The sequence below is a fragment of the Phyllobates terribilis genome, unplaced genomic scaffold, assembly GCF_046119375.1.
Source record: "Phyllobates terribilis strain yellow unplaced genomic scaffold, ASM4611937v1 Scaffold_11__3_contigs__length_659146591, whole genome shotgun sequence".
Lineage (NCBI taxonomy): Eukaryota > Metazoa > Chordata > Amphibia > Anura > Dendrobatidae > Phyllobates > Phyllobates terribilis.
In genome coordinates, this window is record NW_027362771.1 from 308,164,477 (window position 1) to 308,189,033 (window position 24,557).

Genomic DNA, 24,557 nt, shown 5'->3' on the forward strand with positions numbered 1-24,557 from the left:
TATTTCACTCATAATCCCCATACAGAACAATAGTTATACCCATATTCCTATGAGAAGTAGATGAAATATGTTCCTGGGCATGTGTAGTTGTGATATTTCACCCATAATCCCCATACAGAACAATAATTATACCTATATTCCTATGAGATGTTGATTAGATATATCACCAGGCGTGTGTAACCCCGATATTCTACACATAATCCCAAATAGTTACAATCTTTTTTCCCTGGTTCTATTATTAAACTTTAATCCAGCCGTATGGATGTTCTGATTCATTTTAGTATTTCCATTGAATTCCCTCTGATTTCTTTCTATATTACAGGTCAAGAGTTAAAAACTGCTGCTTCTTCTAATCCAGTATCAAGGCCAGAAGTCATTTCCTGGTCTGCATTTGAAAAATGTGCTGCCATCTAGTGGTCGAGTCTAGCATTGCAGCCCATCATCCCAATATGCAGTTTAGTAAGTCCACAAAATGTACTGTGTCAATACTGGTGAAAATCAGAAACCACCCCACAAGTCCATTTACTCTAAGCCCAGTGACCACATGCATCAGGCTTTTCTATAGGCCCCATTACCCAGCAGAGGCCGAACCATTGTCCTGTTGCCCTCAGTCAGGCATCAGTATGCCATTTAAGCGCATAAGAAAACAATGTACTCTGCAGCTCTCTCCTAGATAGTTGGCCTCAGCACACACTCCACATAGGTAAGGTTTCATGTCTAGAAACCGCTGTGAATAATCCTTAAAAAGTCTCCTCTCTCCCAGGAATATATTGTGTGCTTACACTGCTGAGTTCCATTCTATGCTCTGCACTGCCAGGCGTGAGAAGCTGCTCCTCTGAGTCACAGTCTGCCCGGAACCTAAGCGCTGGGGCTTTGTTCTCGACTTCCGGTTCACCTGCACACTTCCGGGTCCATCAAGATGGCGGCGCCAAGTAGTGAGACCTCGGGAACTCCGCTGAAATCTCCTATAGGAACTCCTGTAAAAGTCCGGGACTTGATCAATGAGGGGATTGTGGGCGAGGAGCGGAGCGGCGACAGGCGGTGAGTGGGAGATCAGAGTACAGATATAGATCTGTGAGGATGGGATCATGATATTGTTTGCACTGAGCTGTCAGTCACAGCGCACCTACTCCGCTTCAGTACACGGGTGGCAGTAAACAGCGGTGGTCTGTATTTACTGAGCCGTTCCCCAAAAACCAAGTTACTCCCTATTCAGGGATTAGGAGATAACTTTCTAATTGCTGGGGGTCTGAAACCCCCATCTACCATGAGATCAGAGCCCTGCAACCTCTTTCTGAATGGAGGTGAGCATGCACGGCCAACACACCATTTTGTATGGGAATGCTGAGTGCAGAGCGCAAATGTCCCATAGACATTCAGGACCCCAATCTCAGTATCGCTGGGAGTACCAGCGATCAGCAAGTTATCCCCCATGCATAACTTGTTGTTTTTTTTTTTTGTTTGTTTGTTTTTTGGGGACAGCCCTTTAAGAAGCACAGATACCTTCATTTCATTATGGTATGTCTAGCTTAGAAGTGATCACACTGTAGTAAAGGCCTATAGAAACAGTGTAACTATTTTACCTGTTTTCTACTAATTACTACGATAGTTCCTTTTACAGCTTAAGTTGTATCATTGATTGGTCAAACTGCCTCCTAATGTCTCCAATATTTTAGCTGTTCCTGAGCATATTCTATATACCATACCCGCATTCAGTGATCTGACTTGCTTTTTTTTTCTTGTGTAATGATGATCTTAGTAAGGACACAAGTATTCTCTCAAAAGAAAACAATAGCTTTCAAGTTCTTGATGATTCGATTTCATATGAGGCAACAAGCAAAGAAGCCTTCTTCTCCAGGGTGGAAACCTTCTCCATATCCTTTATATTGACAGATGTATTCTAAGCTGAGGGTGATACAATCACTGTATATTACTACTTGATAATTTTAATTTTTTGAAATTAATTACAGAAATTGTTTGAGTAAAACCTACGTGTGAAAACGACAATGAATGTGTTCCTATTCTAAATATGCCACCTCGACTTTTTCCCAAAGGATCGGACATGTTGGATTTTAACATGCCTGATGCTTTTGTTCTCAGGAGGCATAAGCTGCCACTAGAGGTTGAAAACACAAACATGCTGGGCTCAGATTCAAGCATGCATGTATATGGGGACACAAAAAAGAAATCTCACCTTTGCTCCTCTACTTTATAATATGTTCCTGAAGTCTGACAATAGACCAGGGTGTCTAATAACTTGAGTGATATACACTGTCGGTTAACAGATGTAGTCACTTGGAGATATGGCTATGTAACTGATTTGTCTATTACACTAATCATTTGAATGCTACACTCTTATAGCCGTATTTTTAAACTTTTTTTTTTCTCTAAATGGGAGTGATCTCTTCTCTAAACATACTAGGATTTAACGTTTCCTTAATTTAAACACTCCCTAAAATGGGCTGGAAAACCCCTGGAATTGTCACCTCTCATCTGCGCTCAGTATGGATGGTCAAACACAGAGTGTGACATGCTGAAGTGCTCCAGCTGCAGCGCCTACCTCTATGCTACCATCCAGCCAGCCTTGGACTTCAATACGTGTAAGTATTAAGTCTCGCTTTAGATATACTCAAGCTTCATTTAAAGATTGGCAGGAGATACCGGACATCTAAAACATAGCCATAAATGTGAATTCTAGTTACACACTTTAATATTCCATTTTTGGAAATTAGGTTGTATAACAATGTTTTGACATTTCATTAGATGTAAAGAAAACAAGAATTCAGTGGTTCTGAAATCTTAATAACCATAATTTATTCAGAAGTAAGAACACACATGTGAAGTTGAAAATTAAACATTTTTTCCATTTCATTAGAGAAACTAATTTAGAGATGATGGCAACAACATATCTCAAAAAAGTTGGACCAGGGCCATGTCTACCATTGTGTAGCATCCCCTCTTCTTTTTACAATTGTATACATCAGATTTTCTAATTTATAACGAGCCAAATATTATTTATTGATGAACGATCTGGACTGCAGGCGGCCAGTTCATCACCCAAACTCTACTTCTGTGAAGCCATGCTGTTCTGATGGATGCAGTATGTGGTTTAGCATTCTCTTGCTGTCATATGTAATCCTTCCCAGAGATGTTGTCTGGATGGCAGCATATTTTGTTCTAAACCTCTATATAATGCTCAGCATAGATTGTGCCTTTCAAGATGTTTAAGCTGGCCATGCCATAGGCACTAATGCAGCCCCATACTATCAGAGATACAGGCGTTTGTACTGGTGCTGATAACAAGCTGTGTGGTCCCTCTCATGAGTCCGCAGGGCACACCATCCTTGGTTTCCATAAAGGATTTTGGTTCATCTGACCACAGCACAGTTTTCCATTTAGCCGGAGTCCATTTTGAATGAGCTTTGGCCCAGATAAGACGGCAGTGTTTCTGGATTGTGATAAAACGATCATCCAAAGAAGAATCCTTATATTATTTTCCATGTGTGGATTGCAAGGCAAACTGTGTTCCCAGGCAATGATTTCTGGAACTAATCTTGAGCCCATGCAATGATTTGCATGACCGAGCCTCTTTTTAATGTAGTGTCTCCTGAGGACCTGTATATCATAAACATAATATTGTCCTTGTCTCTGGTGCACTTGGATTTCTTTTGAATCTCTGATATTATGTGCTGTGCTGCCGATGGTGGAATAATCAGTTTTTGCAATTTTATGTTGAGGATCCTTTTTTTTTATTTTATAAAAAGTGTTCCACAATTAGGCACAGTTCATCTATTGGTGAACCTCTGACCATCTTTACTCTGCTTCTCTAATATTTTCTTTTAATAGTTCTGTGACTGAGTTGAAACCTGACCCTCCGCCTCTTTTTCATTAGTACCACTGAATTTTCCAGCCTGTTGTAAACCCTGCACCAATGGATTTGATGTGTTGCTGCCATCAATTTCTAAATGAGATCATTTTTTCAAATGAAATGGGAAATCCTCTAACTTTTACCTTCTGAAATGTGTTCTATGTTCTGCTGTGAATAAAACATGGTTATAAGAGTTTTTAATATTACGGCATTTTTGTTTTCTAAACTTTTTGCACTTCCTCTCAACTTTTTTTTGGAATAGGGATTGATATCTAGTTTCTGATTCTCTGTTTATTGTGTCATTCAGATAAGCAGCGATGTTTGGAATTACAGGAAGCACTCAGGACCTCTCATGAACAATATTGCTTATGGCTAGATAGTCCATGTTCAGGTACTGTGAATAGTATTTCAGATGTTTTGTTTCTTTAAAGTTTCACTGTCACTTTATGAAAGTTTTTATATATAACAGCCACCAAACAGTGTTACTAATCGATGGGGGGCCCAGGTCCTGGAACAATCTGTCAAAATAACGCTCGGGTGTCCACAGCTCCTACATGAGCTGCGTGCACAGAGCCGCCTATGGGCTCAATAGGAAGTCTTTGGGTCTGTGCACAGCTCTGTGAGAGTGAATATACGGATCAATAGACTTGATCACTGGTCTGTGCGTTCAACTCATACTGGAGCTGCGGACTTCAGAGCAGTATTCTGACTGATCGGCGTGGGTCTTATTACCTGAACCACCACCGATCAGCAGCACTGTGCAGCGCCTGCCATCTATAAATACTTTTACATAGTGACAGTTACACTTGAAATATAGAATTGATTGCATTATACAGAAACCTGAAAATAGAGGTAATTTGTCCAGCAGATTTCTTACTCCTGGGCATACAGCTTTGCAGACATATGTAGTGATACAGGTGCCTGAGATTAAGAACACTACATGTATTATGATAGTAAGAATTAAGATGGCTCACAATATAATCTATTCCTAAAATAAATTGAGGTTTCCCGCTTCCCAAAATTGGTCTATTTGGTCTAGTTACTCTTTATATTTTAATGTTTAGAAAATGAATGTTTCCAGACAATTTTTTTTTTTTTTGTCTCTTCTTAGTGACCAGCCCAAATTTTTCATATCTAACATGTTACTTTAGGTAGCAATAACTGAAATATTACAACATATCCATTGACTTTGAGATTCTATATATATTTTTTTGTAACATTTAACTTTGTTAGAGGTGAATTTTATCAAGTGTTTACTTATGAAAATATCATCAGTAGAGGACCGGAGGGAGCCGCATGGGAACTGGAGGTGGCGCTGACCCCACCCACTCTCCTGTATAAAAGGGGATCTATGGGGTCAGGACACTGCTCACACAGTCTGGTCACCATGTCTGATCAAGACCAAGAGCAGCAGTCGCCGCTGCAGTCACCACTATCTGCTTGCCGACCAAGAAATTGCCGCTCAAGTGGTAAGAGCAGCAGCCGTCCTAGCCAGAGGAGCAGAGCTTCTCAAGACTCCCGAGGTCTCCAGAAGAAATGTCTTGTATCCCGCAACAGACATCAAATCCGGTATCTTCAATGAAAAGCGGGGGTGAGTGATCTTCGTGAATGTCGCTAGGTTTTTGCTAATGGGCCTCTTATTATGTGTTTAAATCACTAGGAGGGACCCAAGAAAGTTACCGCCAAGAAGCGGAACAGAGAATGTGTACTATGCAAAAACCCACTAGCGGCAAACTGGCAGAAAGAGCTCTGCTCAGACTGCATTCACAGGACTATCCGTGAGGGTACCCCTGACTTTGCAGCTAGCCTCAGGTCTGTCATCAGATTTGAAGTATAGAGTTCCCTGAGAACACTATTGAAGGAAAAAAAAGAAAGTATCGGAAATTTCTTCCGATCCTGACTCCTCTGCATTGTCGGATGGACAGTGTTACAGCGATACTTCACCCTCATCCTCTTCGGACAGTAATAGAGGGGGCAGACCGTGCTTCCCAGTAGAGGACACTGACAAATTGGTAAAAGCTGTCAGAGCCACTATGGGCTTAAATGAGGGCAAATCAGCCAAGTCCCTAGAGGACAATGTTTGGAGGGTTGGAAGAAAAGAAAAAAACGCACCTTCCCTGTAAATGCCAAGGTCCAAGCACTCATTAGTAAAGAATAGAGGAAACCGAAGAAAACAGGTACCATACCTTCATCCTCGAAGAGGAAATATCCCTACATGGAAAAAGACTTGGAATAGGGTCCCAAAACTTGACGGCACTGTATCTAGGTCATCAAAAAGATCAGCGCTCCCCTTTTAAGGATTTAGAAGTAAGACCCCTTAGACAAAAAGGCAGATGCATTCATATGGCATACATGGGAATTGGCGGCAGGAGGTCTGAAACCAGCTATCGTAGGAACCTGTACTGCCTGTTCCCTTATGGTGTGGTTACAGCAGCTGGAAGATCAGCTGAAGGATAAGAAGACCTCAAGGGATAAGATTTTGTCCAATCTGCCCCTATTACATGGTGCTGCAGTCTTTCTAGCGGATACATCTGCCGATTCTGTGAAACTGGCAGCTAGATCGGGCGGACTATCAAACACGGCAAGACAGGCTTTATGGCTTAAGGGATGCCCTGGGGACTTACAGTCAAAAAAATAGATTGTGTTCCATACTTTGTGATGGCCAATTTCTTTTTGGAAAGAGGTTGGATGATGTCCTTGATAAGGCGAATGACAAGAAGGGGAATTTCCCTGGGTTTTCGGCGGATTGAAGGAAGACCTAGTGGGATTTCAAAAACAAAAGGTAATCCGGGTACATGTTCGGAGGTCCCTCCTCCACTTCCAAGAAACCCTCCCAATGACGACAGACCACAAGTGGGAGCAAGGCTGTCCCTCTTTGTTTAGGCTTTGGAGAACATCTCCTCCAGCACCTGGGTCCTGAATATAGTGAGGGAAGGACTGAAAATACAATTCTTTCAGCAATCACGGCACTCATTTGTGAAAACCCCTATCAGGAAGTCACCAGAGGAGCAACTTGCACTGGAAACAGAGATCTTGAGCCTAGTGGGAAAACAGTTCCTTTGCGAACTCCCGAACAAACAAAAAGGAAGGGGATTTTTTATTTAAAAAAAAACAGACTAACCATTATAAATCTGAAGAGTCTCAATCGCCTGGTAAGGAACCATACGTTCAAGATGGAGTCGGTGAATACGGCCATAAAACTCCTATATCAAAACTGTTTTATGGTGAAAATCGATCTAAAAGATGCATATTATCATATCCCAATTCACCCAGATCATCAAAAATACCTAAGAGTTGCTCTTTACATACAAGGAGAGTGCAGACATTTCCAATTCCGAGCCCTCCCCCTTTGGGTTGTCAATAGCCTCAAGAGTATTCACCAAACTGATAGCCGAGATGCCGTCTTTCTCTACGCGTTCAAAATACAATCATCATTCCCTATCTAGACCACTTCCTTATAGTGAAGAGTTCAGAGAACCACTGTGCTACACAGTTACAAGAGGTGACAGTTGTCTTGCAAAACCTAGGCTGGATGATGAATACCCAAAAATCGAGACTAAAACCCGCAAAGGTTAAGACCTTCCTGGGGTTTCTTCTGGATTCTGAGCTTCAGACTTGTGTCCTACCCAAAAACAAGATAGACAAAGTCGTAAATTTGACCTCAGCAGCCATACAAATCCCAGATATGTCCCTGAGGAAAGCTATGTCCCTACTAGGAACCCTGACCTCATGCATTCCAGCAGTCAGATGGGCCCAATTTCACACCAGACACCATCAGTGGGAAATCCTGTTGGCACAGAAATTGTTGAAAGGGTGTTTGGAAGGGAAGGTACATCTCGCCTTAGAGGTCAAAAACTCCCTCTTGTGGTGGACAGGCAGGTCAAATTTAGCTCTAGGGGTCCAATGGGGGACAACCAATAGAAAACATCATCACAACCGATGCGAGCAACTCGGCTTGGGGGGCACATCTGAGGAGCTACATGATTCAGGGATCTTGGACATTCCCTGAGAAAGAAGGGTCATCAAATCTAAATGAATTGTGGGCAGTAAGGAACCCCCTGGAGGGCTTCCTCCCTCTATTCTGTGGCCGCCATGTTCGAGTTATGTCAGACAATCAAGCTATAGTGGCATATATAAACCTCCAGGGGGGAACAAGGTCCCACTCCCTAGTGAAAGCAGTGAGCAGACTCTTTCAGATAGCAAACCAACATCTTCTATCCCTTACGGCAGTACACATACAGGGTATAGAAAACACCAAGGCAGACTTTCTAAGCTGAAAGAAGTTGAGGCAGGTGGAATGGGCCCTGAACCCTGGGGTATTCCAGCAGATAGTGCAGCTATGGGGGCTGCCAGACATAAATTTGTTCGCCAACAAAAACAGAAAAGTAGAAAGGTTCTGTTCGTTAGACCCAAGTGGAAACCTGTTTGTGATATATGCTCTCCAGATCGCCTGGAGCTTGAAGTTGGCTTATGTTTTCCCTCTGATAGCTATGGTTCCTCTTGTAGTGAAAAAGATCAGGGAGGATCAGACGAGAATGATTCTCATTGCCCCCTTTTGGCCAAAGAGACCATGGTTCTCCCTCCTGAGAATGTCACTATCAGATCCATGGATCCTGCCGGAGATCCCGGACCTTCTTGCACAGGGACCAATATTTCACTCTCAAAGGGTTTCCACCTTGCTGCTTGAAATTTCAGAGGCGATATTGAGTAGCAGAGCTTTTTCACCAGGCTTTATTTCCACACTGTTAAAAAGTAGAAAACCTATAACTACTATAATCTACGGTAGAACGTGGAAAAAATGTTTAGATTTTTTTCGGAAAGCCGTTGAGTCACAAGCCTCCAGTCAATGCCATCTTGGAGTTCCTGCAGAAGGGGTTCGAGTTGGGACTAGCTACCAGCACGATTAAGATCACGGTATCCGCTTTGGGGGCATTATATAACTGCAACCTTGCAGCCAATAAGTGGATTGCAAGGTTCATTAAATCCTGTGGTAGATCCAGGCCGGTCGCAATACCCAAAGTCCCTCCATGGGACCTGAACCTGGTGCTTTAAGCATAGACCAAGGAGCCCTTTGAGCCAATTCAGGAGTTGTCATCAAAATACCTTACTCTCAAAACAATTATTTTGGTGGCTTTGACGTCAGCCCGTAGAGGAAGCGATTTACAGGCCCTGTCCATAAATCCTCCATACACACACATATTTGAGGATAGAGTATTGTTAAAACCTGATCCAGCATATCTACCTAAATTAGCTCTCAAATTTCATAGGAGTCAAGAAATTGTTCTGCCCTCCTTTTGTAACAACTCGAAGACTCCAGGGGAACAGAAATATCATAACCTCGATGTTAGAAGGATTCTTTTGCTGTACATACAGTACAGACCAAAAGTTTGGACACACCTCATTTAAAGATTTTTCTGTATTTTCATGACTTTGAAAATTGTACATTCACACTGAAGGCATCAAAACTATGAATTAACACATGTGGAATTATATACTTAACAAAAAAGTGTGAAACAACTGAAAATATGTCTTATATTCTAGGTTCTTCAAAGTAGCCACCTTTTGCTTTGATGACTGCTTTGCACACTCTTGGCATTCTCTTGATGAGCTTCAAGAGGTAGTCACCGGAAATGGTCTTCCAACAATCTTGAAGGAGTTCCCAGAGATGCTTAGCACTTGTTGGCCCTTTTGCCTTCACTCTGCAGTCCAGCTCACGCCAAACCATCTCGATTGGGTTCAGGTCTGGTGACTGTGGAGGCCAGGTCATCTGGCGTAGCACCCCATCACTCTCTATCTTGGTCAAATAGCCCTTACACAGCCTGGAGGTGTGTTTGGGGTCATTGTCCTGTTGAAAAATAAATGATGGTCCAACTAAATGCAAACCGGATGGAATAGCATGCCGCTGCAAGATGCTGTGGTAGCCATGCTGGTTCAGTATGCCTTCAATTTTGAATAAATCCCCAACAGTGTCACCAGCAAAGCACCCCCACACCATCACACTTCCTCCTCCATGCTTCACGGTGGGAATCAGGCATGTAGAGTCCATCCGTTTACCTTTTCTGCGTCGCACAAAGACACTGTGGTTGGAACCAAAGATCTCAAATTTTGACTCATCAGACCAAAGCACAGATTTCCACTGGTCTAATGTCCATTCCTTGTGTTCTTTAGCCCAAACAAGTCTCTTCTGCTTGTTGCCTGTCCTTAGCAGTGGTTTCCTAGCAGCTATTTTACCATGAAGGCCTGCTGCACAAAGTCTCCTCTTAACAGTTGTTGAAGAGATGTGTCTGCTGCTAGAACTCTGTGTGGCATTGACCTGGTCTCTAATCTGAGCTGCTGTTAACCTGCGATTTCTGAGGTTGGTGACTCGGATAAACTTATCCTCAGAAGCAGAGGTGACTCTTGATCTTCCTTTCCTGGGGCGGTCCTCATGTGAGCCAGTTTCTTTGTAGCGCTTGATGGTTTTTGCAACTGCACTTGGGGACACTTTCAAAGTTTTCCCAATTTTTCGGACTGACTGACCTTCATTTCTTAAAGTAATGATGGCCACTCGTTTTTCTTTACTTAGCTGCTTTTTTCTTGCCATAATACAAATTCTAAAACTCTATTCAGTAGGACTATCAGCTGTGTATTCACCAGAGCTCTGCACAACACAACTGATGGTCCCAACCCCATTTATAAGGCAAGAAATCCCACTTATTAAACCTGACAGGGCACACCTGTGAAGTGAAAACCATTTCTGGTGACTACCTCTTGAAACACATCAAGAGAATGCCAAGAGTGTGCAAAGCAGCCATCAAAGCAAAAGGTGGCTACTTTGAAGTACCTAGAATATAAGACATATTTTCAGTTGTTTCACACTTTTTTAAGTATATAATTCCACATGTGTTAATTCATAGTTGTGATGCCTTCAGTGTAAATGTACAATTTTCATAGTTATGAAAATACAGAAAAATCTTTGAATGAGAAGGTGTGTCCAAACTTTTGGCCTGTACTGTACATGTAACTAGCCAGCATTTCAGGGAAATAGGAAGGATTACAGGGTAACCAAAGGGATCATTGCTAGATGGATTAGGGAGGCCACTAGTTTAGCCTATTCTGCTAGTGGCACTCCGATCCCTAACGGCATTAAGGCTCATTCCACCAGAGCCATGGCCACCTCCTGGGCTGAGAAGGCAGAGGTATCAATAGATAAAATCTGTAAGGCCGCTACCTGGTCTTCACCATCTACCTTCTTTAAACACTATCTGTTGGATCTGTCCTACTTGACTGACTTAACCTTTGGTAGGAGGGTGCTGCAAGCGGTGGTCCCTCCCTAGGGTGTTTCAAATTCTCCAGAAGTCTCACAGGGCTGTGGAGTCGGTATAAAATGGACCGACTCCAACTCCTAAAATATATAATCGGGTACAGTAGTTCAATGCTGTTTGTGGGGGATATTTTCCTTCAGAAGAATTTGGGAAAGTTCTGAAATGTCATATTCCTGATCTAAGGGTCTAGACTTTTAGCTGAGATGAATCTGTGCTACAGTAAATTTATCACTTAAACATGAGCCATGTATGAGGGAGTCGGTGTCATGGAAATGTCGGAGGTTTGGCTTACCAACTCCACAGCCCTGGTTTCTCAGGTGTGCTGTCATGGGTGAAGGGAAAACAAGGTTTTACTTACCGGTAGCCGTTTTCTTCAGAACCCATGATAGCACCCGTATATTCCCCCCACACACACACACACACATAAACACACCCTTTCTCTCACCATATGGGTGTGCACTATATTTGGGTGTTGTGTGATGTGGTGTTGGTTATGTGTATAACTTTTTTACAGAGGTCCTCTCAATGCTCTGTAACCAACTGAAGCGGGGGAGAGGTACCGCCCTTTTATTTCAGAAGGTTTCCTGTCCTTGGTGGGCGGATCACTCTCTCAGATGTACTGTCATGGGTTCTGGAAAAACCGGCTACTGGTAAGTAACCTTGGTGTTTACCTAACATCAGCACCATTTGTCAAATTTTTTTGTTAGGATGTTAGAAGGTTTAAAAAATTTTGCAGCAATTTTTTTATTTTTTTTTTTCAAGTAAATTTACAAAACTTTATTTTTTTAGGGACTTAATTAGTTTTGAAGTGACTTTGGTGGACTTGTGTATTGGAAAAGGCCTAAAAGTGATAGTTTTTATCACAGCGCCCCTCAACATATTCCAAACTGCTGTCAGCTAGTTTATTAACCCTTCAGGTGCTTTTCTTATTTTAAAATCAGTTACTTATTTATTGATTATCCCAAAGATATAAAAAAGATTAAGACCCACATGGCATGTAGTGTGTAGTGAACTATGAAAAAGGGCACAGAAAAGCCAGAAACTCGTCAATGAATTTTTGGACCATGTCATGTGGATTTTAATCTTTTTTTTTTTTCTGTTTCCTATGAATAATCACTAAAGAAGTTTTTTTAATGAGATTTGTGGATGTGCCTTTTTCCTCCAATCCTCTTAAGACTCATTTTGAACAGTTCAGTGTTCTATATCCGAACATTACATTTTCTATTGTAGTATTGTACAGTACCTCCAAAGACATACTGATAGGGAATCTAGATTGTGAGCCCCAATGGGGACAGCGACGATAATGTATGTAAAGCGCTGCGGAATATGTTAGTTCTATATAAAAATAAATATTATTATTATTACCTATGTTTCCCCACCCATATGTTCCTCAGTTTTTAGTAATTACAGTGGTATTTGGTTGCACTAATTTTGCTGTATAAGGCTATGTGCACACGATGCAGAAATGCTCAGGATTTTTTCCTGAGCGTTTCTGCATCTCTCTGGCAGGAAAAAACGCATGCGGATTGTACATGCGGTTTCCTGCCAGGGACATGCGGAAATGAAGCGGTCTTCACTTTCATTTCCGCATGCGGGTTGACAAGCGCTTTCCAGGCGATTTTAGCATCACTTGGAAAGTGCTTGTCAACTTCACACTATATAAATCCATGCAACCGGAATGGATTTATATAGTGTGTGAATGTCAAAAAATAAAAAATAAATATATACTTTACCCTCTGATGGCCCCCGGTGTCCTGCTTCATCGGTCCCGGCTGCCGGCAGTGAAGACTGTAGGACCTTCCGACGTCAACGTCACGTGACCCGTCACATGACTCTGACGTCAGCGAAGGTCCTTCATTCAACCGCGAAGTGCGCGGGAAGCCGGCAGGACGCAGCGCGGGCCGTCAGAAGGTGAGAATATATATATTTTTTATTTTATTCTTTTTTTTTTAATGGTACCTGGGTCTGGATGAGAGTCCTCTCATCCACACCCGGGTACCATCCGCACATTAGACCGCATGAAAAGCGCATCAACATATACAGTGATGCGGATTCCATGCGGTCTAATGCAAGTCAATGGCGGCAAAAGAGCAGCGTTTCCGCAAAATTAATTGACATGCTGCGGATTTTTGACCGCAGCGTTTACACTGCGGAAAAATCCGCATCATGGGCACAGCACATGCGGATTTCCATTGGGGAACATTGCTGCCCTTCTACCATGCGTTTTTCATGCGTTTCCGCGGCGTTTACGCAACTGCAAAAACGCCGCGGAAACGCATGAAAAACGCATCGTGTGAACTCAGCCTTACTCCTCTTTTTACTTTACTACTTTCACCTGATAATAGTTCTCAATAAAAATAAAAGCATGCAAAAAAGGTTTGCTGTGTTATACGTCATCTGATCTCCTTCTGTCAATGATAAAGTTCATTCTGAACATGCCTATATCAGGAGGTTGGGGCGCTTTTGAACTTACTAACTTGTTTTCTTAGTTAACTTGAGGTCCCAAATTAAAGAAATCTTTATCCATTGGTGATTTATTTAGATTACTTGGCTTAGTAAATTACATTTTAAACGTACAATTATGTGAACAGCACTGTCTTCTTCATATCTTCATTACAGAACACTTCAAGACCCTTTTGGTATCTGAGCACTCTTCACTGATCAGTGATTTTATTGAACGTTTGCAAAATCTTTGTCACTTGGAGTTGCAACTTCCATCCCTGAAGCATGATGATCTGAAAAGCTTGGTAATTGCTGCCAGTCATACTGCCATGTGCCATATAAATATTATGGCTCATTGAACACCCTATACATCATATGCTTTTATAATGTAAGAGCGCATGGTAAATTCAGAATCTAGTAAACTTCAAGCTCATATGCCCAGCTTTGTACGTGATGATATTTTACAGGCCTGTCAGCATGTAGAAGTTTCTATATTTTAATTTACTCTATATGATTTTGCTAAATGTGGAAGGTTTTGTGGTTTTATTATAACATTTGAATAGACTTTAGAAGAACCCTAATTTAGGGAGAGAGGGAAGAAAGACATGTGTGGCGCTTCCTCTGAGCGTAATACGTTTTTACCAACAATAAAAAATTATTTTAGTTGTTGTTATCCACACCTTTAATCAGTAAGAAATGCACGTTGAGATTCTCAAGGAATCTATTCTTTGGGCACCTCTCCTCCATGTCTTGTACAATCCAATAAGGTGTGCAGCTCACTTTGGAGTACTATGTACTGATCTTGATTCGGATCTACATAGGTAGCAAATTGAAAAAGAAACTCCAAACGATTGTGGCGCTAGTCACCTAAAGATTTCTTAAATACATCTAATTTCAGTGAAAAAACTGTTAAAAAAAAAAAATTAATTTTAATTTCTCAAAGAAAAAATGTTAAAATACAGTACAACGCGTTTCGGCTGCTATTTTTTACAGTGCAGCCTTCATCAGGTAACAAAAAACAAACAACATTCAAAATACAAAAAGCACTATAAAGTGGTGTTACAACCTCAAAGCTTTTTTATTTATGAGGGTTCCCAGAAGGGATTAGCAGGGCGCGACCCAGAGTCTAACCTCCTCCCTGACAAATATCTACCGTATTTTTCGGACTATAATACGCACTTTTTTCCCTCCAAAATTTTGCAGGAAAGTGGGGCGGGTGTTTTATAGTCCTAACCTTCTATTCTATACTGTCTTGTTGCTGTGGGTGGTGGGGTTATGGGGGGGGGGGCTACAGCAGCCTACACTGTTCCCGCTGCTTAAGAAAATGAATATTCAGTGCCCCCTACGCCAAAAGATGTTTTTTGTTTTTGTTTTTTTTTTTTTCCCCCCATTTTTTTTTTTTTATTGTTTATTGCATCGCTCTCTTTTTACTGGGAAGAATTGATTTATGTAGAGATGATAGAAGTGTTTTTACGAAAGTATTAGAATTATATTATATTTATACTTTTAAGTATTTTTATGATTGTTTGCAACAATGTAACACCAGGTATTTAAAAGCTCATTTTGGATAGACGCAACTATGTAGATATTTGTCAGGGAGGAGGTTAGATTCTGGGTCGCGCCCTGCTAATCCCTTCTGGGAACCCTGATAAATAAGAAAGCTTTGAGCTTGTAACACCACTTTATAGTGCTTTTTGTATGTTGTTTGTTCTTTTTGTTACCTGATGAAGGCTGCACTGTAAAAATAGCAGCCGAAACGCGTTGTACTGTATTTTAACATTTTCTTTGAGAAATTAAATTTTTTGGAACAGTTTTTTTCACTGAAATTGGATATATTTAAGAAATCCTTAGGTGACTAGCGCCACATTCGTTTGGAGTTTCTTTTTCACTCAGAACATTTGAATAGAATTATCCTCATTTGATGGAAGATCACATTTTGTAATAGAGATGTCTATTGTGTTTATATTAGGACATTACGGAGGATACGGTCAGCCTGTTGCTTCGCTTGGTTGAAGATGAATTGCAAGGACGAGAGAATACCACTCACTGCTTGGCCAGTGAATCTTTGCAAGTGCACATTTCTGCCTGCATTTTGGCACTTTGCGGATGGAACAGCAGGTCTGTTAATAAATTATTTTATCTAGATTTTCTTATCTATTATTTAAGAAATTTTAAAGCACTATGTCGGCTTTAATTTGTTCTTATAATGGTAAGTAGTATCGCATTAAGAGAAGGATAAAAACGGTATGATTTATTTTTCCTTAAAAAAAACACACACAGACACACCCATATAAATAATATACGAAAACAACAAAGCTGCACCAATAAAAGTTAAAAAGAATACTTATTCCCTGCTCAATATATGCAACTTTCAAATCTAGCATGGAGTCTATCAAGTGAGAAAGGTTCACTGTTAGAGTCCAAACTTCACCATTTTTCACACTGCAGAAGATTGCATCAGTCAGGTAAGGATCACATGTCCTCTGGCTCAGCTAGATGTTGCTCCCCTTAGTGCCTTGCAGCTATCACATAGCATGGCATAGCTCAACCGAATAGGAGTGACTATCATAGCCTGTATGAAAGCAAAAGCAGGAAATGCAGCATCCTCTTTTTGATTCTGGATAGTGAGTAGAAGTCACAGCTTTGACATAGAATTACTGAGAAAGCCATAAACCACTGAAGAAACTGCAGATAGTATGTGTGTGTCAGCAGAGCAGAAAAGAAAATTGTGTGAGTAAAAATAATACCGATCTAATAGAGAGGGAGAGAGCTAGGAGATTCCGTGCCTGATATACTGAGGCCGGGTCAGGAGGAACCAGGGCTGTGGAGTCAGTCGGTGTCCATTGTGGTGGAGTAGGTATAAAATGGACCGACTCAGACTCCGACAATAGATAATAAATTGGGTACAGTAGTTAAGTTTCATAAGAATTTGGGAAAGTTATGAAATGTCCTATAAATGTCTGTTCTGTTCCTGATCTAAGGCTCTCGGCTTTTAGTGGAGATGAATCTGTGCTGCACTTTATGTACACTCTCAGTAGTGAGGCAGGGCTGTGGAGTCAGTCAGGGAAATTAAGGAGTCTGAGTTGGAGGGTGGCTCACCGACTCCACAGCCCTGGCTAGCAGTTGCTGCTTTCTTGATCAGTGTGGTTTTAGTGCTGCTGCAATTCAATCACTTATTTTTTGTTGTGTTTTTTTTTTAATTTATGCATAAGCAAGCCACTAATATTGCTGAAAGAAATAACAAACAACTCTGACTTCAGCACAAAGTGTGTGCATCATTTCCAGTACTAATTTTTAGAACCATGGTTTTATTCTAATTTGACGGTCATACAGACCACACTGCTGTTTGTGGCCTGTTGCTGTAGTATTCTTTTGGGGTCAATCCTTTTTCAGAAGGGAGAAATTTTGCTAAAAAATGCAAAAGTGCAGTTTAAAAAAAAAAAAAAAAAAATGCACAAAAAGACAGTCCCTGACTTGTGAAGAGTGGAGTTTTGTATGTATTTAAATGAGCTGTTAAGATCTATAGGCTGGACACAGATCTTCCTGGGAATCTGCCTCTAGAGCTTATTGTAAATGAGGAGAGCAGACTGTCAGTCATTACATGTCTTACACTAGTAACATCCCTATTCATTTAAAATAAGCACCAGAGGCAGATTCTCAGGAAGATCTGTGTCCGGCCCATAGATCTAAACAGCTCATTTGCATATTAAGAAAAGTGTGTATTTCTCTGGAAGAAGACATCGGATTGCAGACATAAAGGTTTCATTTTATTTAAATTCCTATGACATGCATGCCTAAAAAGATGGTTTAGGAGGGTTGATCCTACTGACAGATCACATTTAAGACATGGCTTAAAGCAGACCAGACTCTAAGATCAAGAATTGTAGTGTTTTACATGTGTAACCCAAATCTGTATTTATTTTTATCCAGCCCTTCCTCTGGCTCCTTCTCTATCATTCGGTGTCCTCGGTGTATGAGGAAGGTTGGCTTGTGGAGCTTCCAACAGCTGGAGTCTGTAGATTTGGACTCCTCTTTAGGACCGCCTAGCACTCCAGTGTCTCCAGGAGAAGTTTTTGGTGAAAGAACACCTTTGGGGGTTATGTCCCCCAACAGAAGGTTCACTCGTAGCCGGGATCTTGAACAGGTAGTTTTTAATTTCATTGTATTCGTTAAAAAAATTAAAAATGGTTTCTTTTGACGCAGCAACGAGATGTCTACGCACAGGATTTTTTTTGCCTTGGATTTTGTAGCAGATTTGATGTTCAATTCACTCAAAGTGTAAACTGTGCTATAGAAATCCAAAATGGAATTGGCATGCTGCAGAATTGAAAATCCACACCTTGCCCTCAAACCTGTGCTGGCTTTTTAGCCAAGCATGGATGAGGATTTCAAGGCCTTTTCACGTGTATTGTACTGTAAATTGTTGTGGATTTGGCTTTTGGTTAAAGGGGTTATCCAGGACTTTAAATAGGTCTTAGTCCCATACACAAAAAGAGCAGGCTGGTAGTTAGCATGGGGACAATCTAAGTGGATGACTTCACCCCTCATCGACAGAGCAGATCTTCTGGTCTGCTCTGTTGACAGGGCATCACTGCAGGCATATTGCTGATTGACAGTCAGCTCCATGGCAAAAATATTGAAGGTCCCGGATTACCCCTTTAAAGGTGTTATCCACTACTCGGACAACCCTTTCTCAATCCCTATGTTGCCCCCCATGTAAAATGATAACACACATATTAATCTATGGTGCCCATGCCGTTCCAGCAGTTGTCTGCACTGGCTCTCCCTGGATCGCATAACATTATGTCACATGATCCCTGCAGCCTGTAAACTCTGTCTTCATTTTCCCCCTTTCAAACAAATCGCATACACCCGAAGGAAGTGAGAGTGCTGCAGCTGTCACTTCTTCCACATGTATGTTATTTGTCCAAAGGCGGGGAGTGTGAAGCCAGTGATGATTTGGCCGCAGGGATCGCATGATATAACAATATCATTCCGGTGCTGATACCGCGGGAATGTCGCCGGCACCAGAGGTGAATATTAGTGTTATCATTTTACAAGGGGGCAACATAAAAATTGAGAAGGGATTGTAGTGGACAATCCCTTTAAGTCAGTTTGTATTGAACTATTGTACTTCTATTTCTTCTTATCTGAAGTGCCACCTTCATTTTTAGCAAAGTCTTCTTGGATTGCACAATGCTCCAATTCTGGTTATGGCCTCTGATGCAGGGGGGTCTATAGAAAGTCCATCAGCTGCCATTATTGAAAAATTCTGCACATGTCTGTATATTATTTTTGGCTACATGTTTTAGTTTTTTTTTCTTGTATGTAAATAAATAAATATTACCCGAATGGTAAAAACAGACATATGGATCCAAAAGATGGATGGAAAACAGATCCAGCACTTATGAAAAATGGTCCAACACATTTGTGAACAGTAGCATAATGCAACTTCTATATAAAAAAAAAAGTTGTTGTTGTTGTTATTGTTATTATTATTTATTATTATATATATATATTAACACCTGGGTCGCTTTGGTGGCCGCAGGCCAGTAGTAACATTTGGGTGCTAATAGTGGTAGATCTGGGGCTGTGAGTAGCTTACAGAAGTGTTTAGGAGCTGCACAGTGTACTCTCACCTGACATTTCGGGGAGAGCCGTGTTTGTCAGTCTTCTCAACCAATAAACGAGCCCGGAGAGCCAGACGGCAGGTATACTATGCTGCATCCCATGGTGTTGTAAGCTGGGTAATTTAAAGAGATTTTCCCATGAACAAAGTTAATTTCAAAGTTGATTTTAATCAATAGCTCTTGGAATTTGGATGTGATTAAAAAAATTGTTCCATTTATAATCTTAAATGTGCCCCTGCTGTGTACTGTGTAATGGCTGTGTCTGACCCTCCAGGAACATGGTCTGATCATACCACATCTCCTGGGCAGGGGAGGAAGCAAAAGCGTATACAGACATTACAGCACAGGATCACAGCTGATTATTTTTTGTGATATAAAACAGGCAGAGAAATTTTTTAAAAATGTTTTATCTGAAAGAATCAGCTGTGATCCCCTGGCTCTCCTGTCTGTATACTCTTTTGCTTCCTCCTCTGCCCAGGAGATGTGGTATGATCAGACCATGTTCATGCACAGTCAGACACAGGCATTACACAGTACATAGCAAGGACATATTTATAAGATTCTCAGCACAGGAACATTTTATTTAAACACATCCACTTGTGGAATTTATTATTATTCCAATATCTATTGATTAAAATGTACTTTGTTTGTGGTAAAATCCCTTGAACCATTTTAGTTAAAGAAATATTTTCTTTTTTTAAATTTTTAAAGTACCTTTGTCAAACTAATAAGTGCTTTATTGTGCACAATGAAGACTGTGCAATACATTCTTGTTACGCTTGATCTAGTATCCTGTGTTTTCTGCATATTGAAACTAGATCCAAGGGAAAGTCAGACTTTGATTTTAAGCAGCGCTTAGATGGTCAAAATCAACAACTATGGGCCGCTGCTTAAAGGGTTGTTCTAAAGTTTCATTTTTTTGTGAGCACAATGTCCCCCCAACTCAGTTTACTGGGGGCAGTGTACTCCTGAGGATTGACAGTTGAGACCAGCGGCATGGTTGTGCCATTGGTCTGTACTGTGTCCTGCTACAATGCTGCGGCAGCATCAGAGGAGTGCCGGGACACTAAAGCTTGCCAGCCAGTTTTACATTAGTGCGTTCAAGCTATATTAACAATATCTTGTAGGCATTGATTTTTTTTTTTAATTGTAATTTTTACAGGAAAAGAAGAAAAATAAAAATTAGCCATTTTAAAATTTTCACTATCGTTTATAGGTTGTCAACCGACCAGTCTTATTCTATAATAATACCTTAACATTCGGTTACATATTTTCAAGTATATTAAGAGTAAAAGCTCACGAACAAACACAGACTCAGACAAAAGGAAAGGGGGGGGGGATATAATATGGAATGTTATGACCTATTTAAATCCATCTCATAGAGTGCATTGACTTTTAAGAAGATCAAAATTGCTGATTTTTACAAGCACTTTGCAATTTTAACCATTGTTGATGTGTAAAGAACACCCTTTAAATCTTCTCAGATTTCATTGCTTTAGTTTGCTGCGCTACCTACACATTACAGACTGTATAATCTTCATGTCCTAATGGCTCGGTCTATGTATGATTAGGACACTGGTTAGTTAATCCAACTATTACTTTGACAAATTGCAGTAAAGACTGACAGTGGAGAATAATTAAGGGGTGATTCAGGGGATATATATTATTCAAAAGAAGCCAAACTTGTCCAGGCAATTGGCCATAGCTCTTGGTCCAATGCTTACAACTGCCCACTAAGGTGGGTTACCACTGCGGGCTTTTCTAACTAATCCCGGTGTGTTGAGGTTTGGACTAGAAAACACAGAGCAGCTTGAACTGGGGAATGTTGGGACTTTAACTGCAGGGACCACTGAAGGTTGAGCAAGGCTACGGTCAGTGCTAAAGAAAAATTGTTTTCCCAGAGTCCCTCTTTGGCTAACACACAAGTTCGCAGTGGAGGATCTTCAGTTTCACCGGAGTCAGATAATGTCCGGAGCCGCCCAGTGACCCGCAGCATGGGACATGGAGACTACTCTGGAGTTGCATCTGAAATCTGTTCAAGTCCTCACCGGAAGGCTAAACGCCCTAGACTCTGCTCCACTGGTAGTACAGTAAGTCTTGTGATAAGCTGGCCGAAATATATATATATATATTTTTTTTTTTTCAATACTATGTTCTATCATTTATTACTGGATTTAACTTGCGACCTTTTTGTGTATATTATTCTGTCATTTTGTACACAAATTAAAACTTTTATTTCGGTCATTCAGGATCTCTCTCCTAAGGCTTGTTTTCATCCACTGAATCAGCACAGAAGTTGGTGTCCTTGGTTGACCGTAGCACAAGGAGGTGACAAAGGTAAATTAGAAGCAAAAGAAAATGGAACTTCAGACGTCGCAGCAGTTGCTGGATGGAAGGAGGTGTTGCGAGTATTGCTTGGAGAGGAAAAATCCAGGACCCGGTTGGAAGCAGATTCCTCAGTAAGTAACAAAAATTACACCATAAACACCTTCAGTCAAGACACCCCTACACTCCTTAGATTATCAGGTTGTTGGGATCTTCTGGCATTACTCTCTGTATAGGCAGCTTTAGACTGAATGGTTGTCTTGGATGCACTTTTGCCTACCTTTTAATATGGAGAGTGAGAGTATACACCATACTGCCACTAAGTACTATTATTCCATGTCCCATAGAGATCTTAAGGGTGAGGGTGCATGGAGGTCCTTTTTAACTTAAATTTGGTAAAACACCTTGTAGAGAGTAAGCACACTGGTGCTAAAGGAGTTTCCTTGCGTCTGGTGAGTTGAGACTGCTCTGTGACAGTTAACAGGTGATAAGTCCAGGAGAGCCAATTACATAGTTTCTCCAGCATCCAGATTATTGATATAATTGTTTTATCCAACATATAGTATAGCCACTGCCAATTTTTTTATGTTACCTGTAATTCAATAAGGAAATATTACATTTAATACAAACATATTTTTGGTGCATATTTGGGCCAGCTCATGCGCTAAATTTGGCGTATTTTATGTATTTCCCTGTAGGACATAATTACAACTTATAATAAAAAGTCCACCTAAAACGGTTACCTAAACGCTTCTGAAAAATGAATTAAATTCCTTAAGACTTCGTTCATACGCCAGTATTTTGGTCAGTATTTCACATCAGTATTTGTTCATCTGGTTTTGGCTTACAATCGGAGGAAAAGTATAATAGAAAGACGTGCACCACTTCTGACCCACTCCTGCTCATGGCTTACAAATACTGATGTTAAATACTGACCTAAATACAACCATGTGAACGTGGCCAAAGAGCAAGTTCTTGGGGACCAAATCTGTACGGCGGTGCGGTGTTATTTCAACATGCATTTTCATATGGATGTTCTGTAGACCCAGTGTATACATTGGAGTCTCTACATTCAGCAGGTTCATAGAGCAGTCAGATGTGGATGTGTAAATCAAAACAGGACCTTCATACATCCTGGCAACAAAACTATATTGTAACCGGTGTTTTAACTGTAGGAGTTTAACACATACATGTGCCTTATGGTTGAATAGTACTTGTCAGACCTTTGGTGCAGTTGGAGATGCCTTTCTACGCCTTACCTGTCGTCAGTTATGGTCCATTGTTGTCAGTAATAGTATTGTACGTATTTTTATATTTTGACAAATACTTACTCCTGTTAAACTTTGTTTCAGAGTGTTCCAGAGAAATCTCACAAAGTCTTCAGAATATTTAGGCAATGGCAAGGCAGCAGCTCCAGCTCATCATGATGGCCACGAGATGCCCATTCTTTACCAGGCGATTTCCAGTTTAGTCACCTCCCCGCCATCAGCTTCATCCTTGTCAAGAGATGAATATGCCTGTGTTCTGTAAATCCAAAACGTTGTTGAGGACTATTTTCGAAATAATGCTATCCCCTCACCACCATCTAAAGTTTGTTTTTTTCCAGAAATTTTAATCTCACAAAATCAGTTTTAAAATAAAATGATTGTACAAAGAATGATATTTTCAGATTTTGCAGACACTGTATAATTATTACAATCTCATACATTTAAATACAAAACAGCTGAACATTTATTTTTTTTTGTGTGGACTAGAAATATACTTCTCGTAGAACAGTGGTATGTAGGGGTTTCATTCCAATGTTATGTTTTCCTGCATGCCCTTCCTACTGTAATAAATATTTGGGAATATCCAGACTGGAAACTAGGCTACTCCGGGATGGAATCCTGTTATGTGTAGTGAAAAGTTATGTTTTCTTCTACCCATGGAGAAAGCTTTATTTCCTGTAAATACATAAGCATTAAAGGGATGGCTAAAAGTTGCTGGAAATCTTATAAAATAAATTAAATTACAAATTTTTAAAGGGAATCTTTCAGTAGGATCAAACTTCCTAAGCCATTTATATGGGCATGTAGATCTTAGAAGGTTCTATAAAATGATATCTGTGATACGATCTCTTATTCCCAAGAAATCCACGTTTATCTTAATCGGTGAAGGAGCTGTTAACCTCTATGGGCCGGACACCTTTCTCCCTGAGAACCTGCTTCCAGAGCTTATTGTAAATTAAAGGGGGTGTTGAAGGGGGACTTTTTATGATGTATATGACAATATATCAGAAATGAATGACAAACACTCTACTTGTTAGAATCACTCCCAAGAACAGTTTTATTTCCTAAATGTGTAAGTGCATTAAAGTGCTTAGCTGTAGACAAAAACATGGACTGCACATCCAAAACTTTGATCTATTGCGGCTAAGCAAAAATGTACAAAGCTGAATATGAAGTTCTTAGTTTAATACAATTAATTTATACAATTTTGACCACTGTCACTTTATGAGGGAATAACTCCGGAATGCTTCAACGGATCCCCCTGATTCTGAGATAGTTGGTTTTTTTTTTTTGTGACATATTGTACTTCATGATAGTGGTAAAATTTCTTTGATATGACTTGCGTTACTTTGTGAAAAAAAATCGGAATTTTGTCAAAAGTTTTGAAAATTTCGCAATTTTCAAACTTTGAAAGAATAATTTTCTCCTTCAAACTTTGCTTTCGTCAAAGAATTCTCCCTTTGCAGCAATTCCAGCATTGCAGACCTTTGGCATTCTAGCTGTTAATTTGCTGAGGTAATCTTGAGAAATTCCACCCCATGCTTCCTGAAGCCCCTCCCACAAGTTGGATTGGCTTGATGGGCACTTTTTGCGTACCATACGGTCAAGCTGTTCCCACAAGAGCTCAATGGGGTTGACATCTGGTGACTGCTCTGGCCACTCCATTACAGATAGAATACCAACTGCCTGCTTCTTCCCTAAATAGTTCATGCATAATTTG

General features: G+C 40.6%; 1 protein-coding gene across 1 annotated transcript; it reads left to right on the forward strand.

The window, feature by feature from the left end:
• The first annotated feature begins 881 nt into the window (after positions 1-881).
• On the forward strand, positions 882-23,303 carry ZC3HC1 (zinc finger C3HC-type containing 1). The gene is made up of 10 exons (XM_073652506.1): positions 882-1,041; positions 1,760-1,873; positions 2,449-2,600; positions 4,176-4,259; positions 13,792-13,919; positions 15,584-15,732; positions 17,545-17,758; positions 21,146-21,334; positions 21,494-21,703; positions 22,922-23,303. The coding sequence occupies exons 1-10, from the start codon at positions 920-922 to the stop codon at positions 22,994-22,996; spliced, it is 1,437 nt and encodes a 478-aa protein (XP_073508607.1). The 5' UTR covers positions 882-919; the 3' UTR covers positions 22,997-23,303.
• Positions 23,304-24,557: the final 1,254 nt, after the last annotated feature.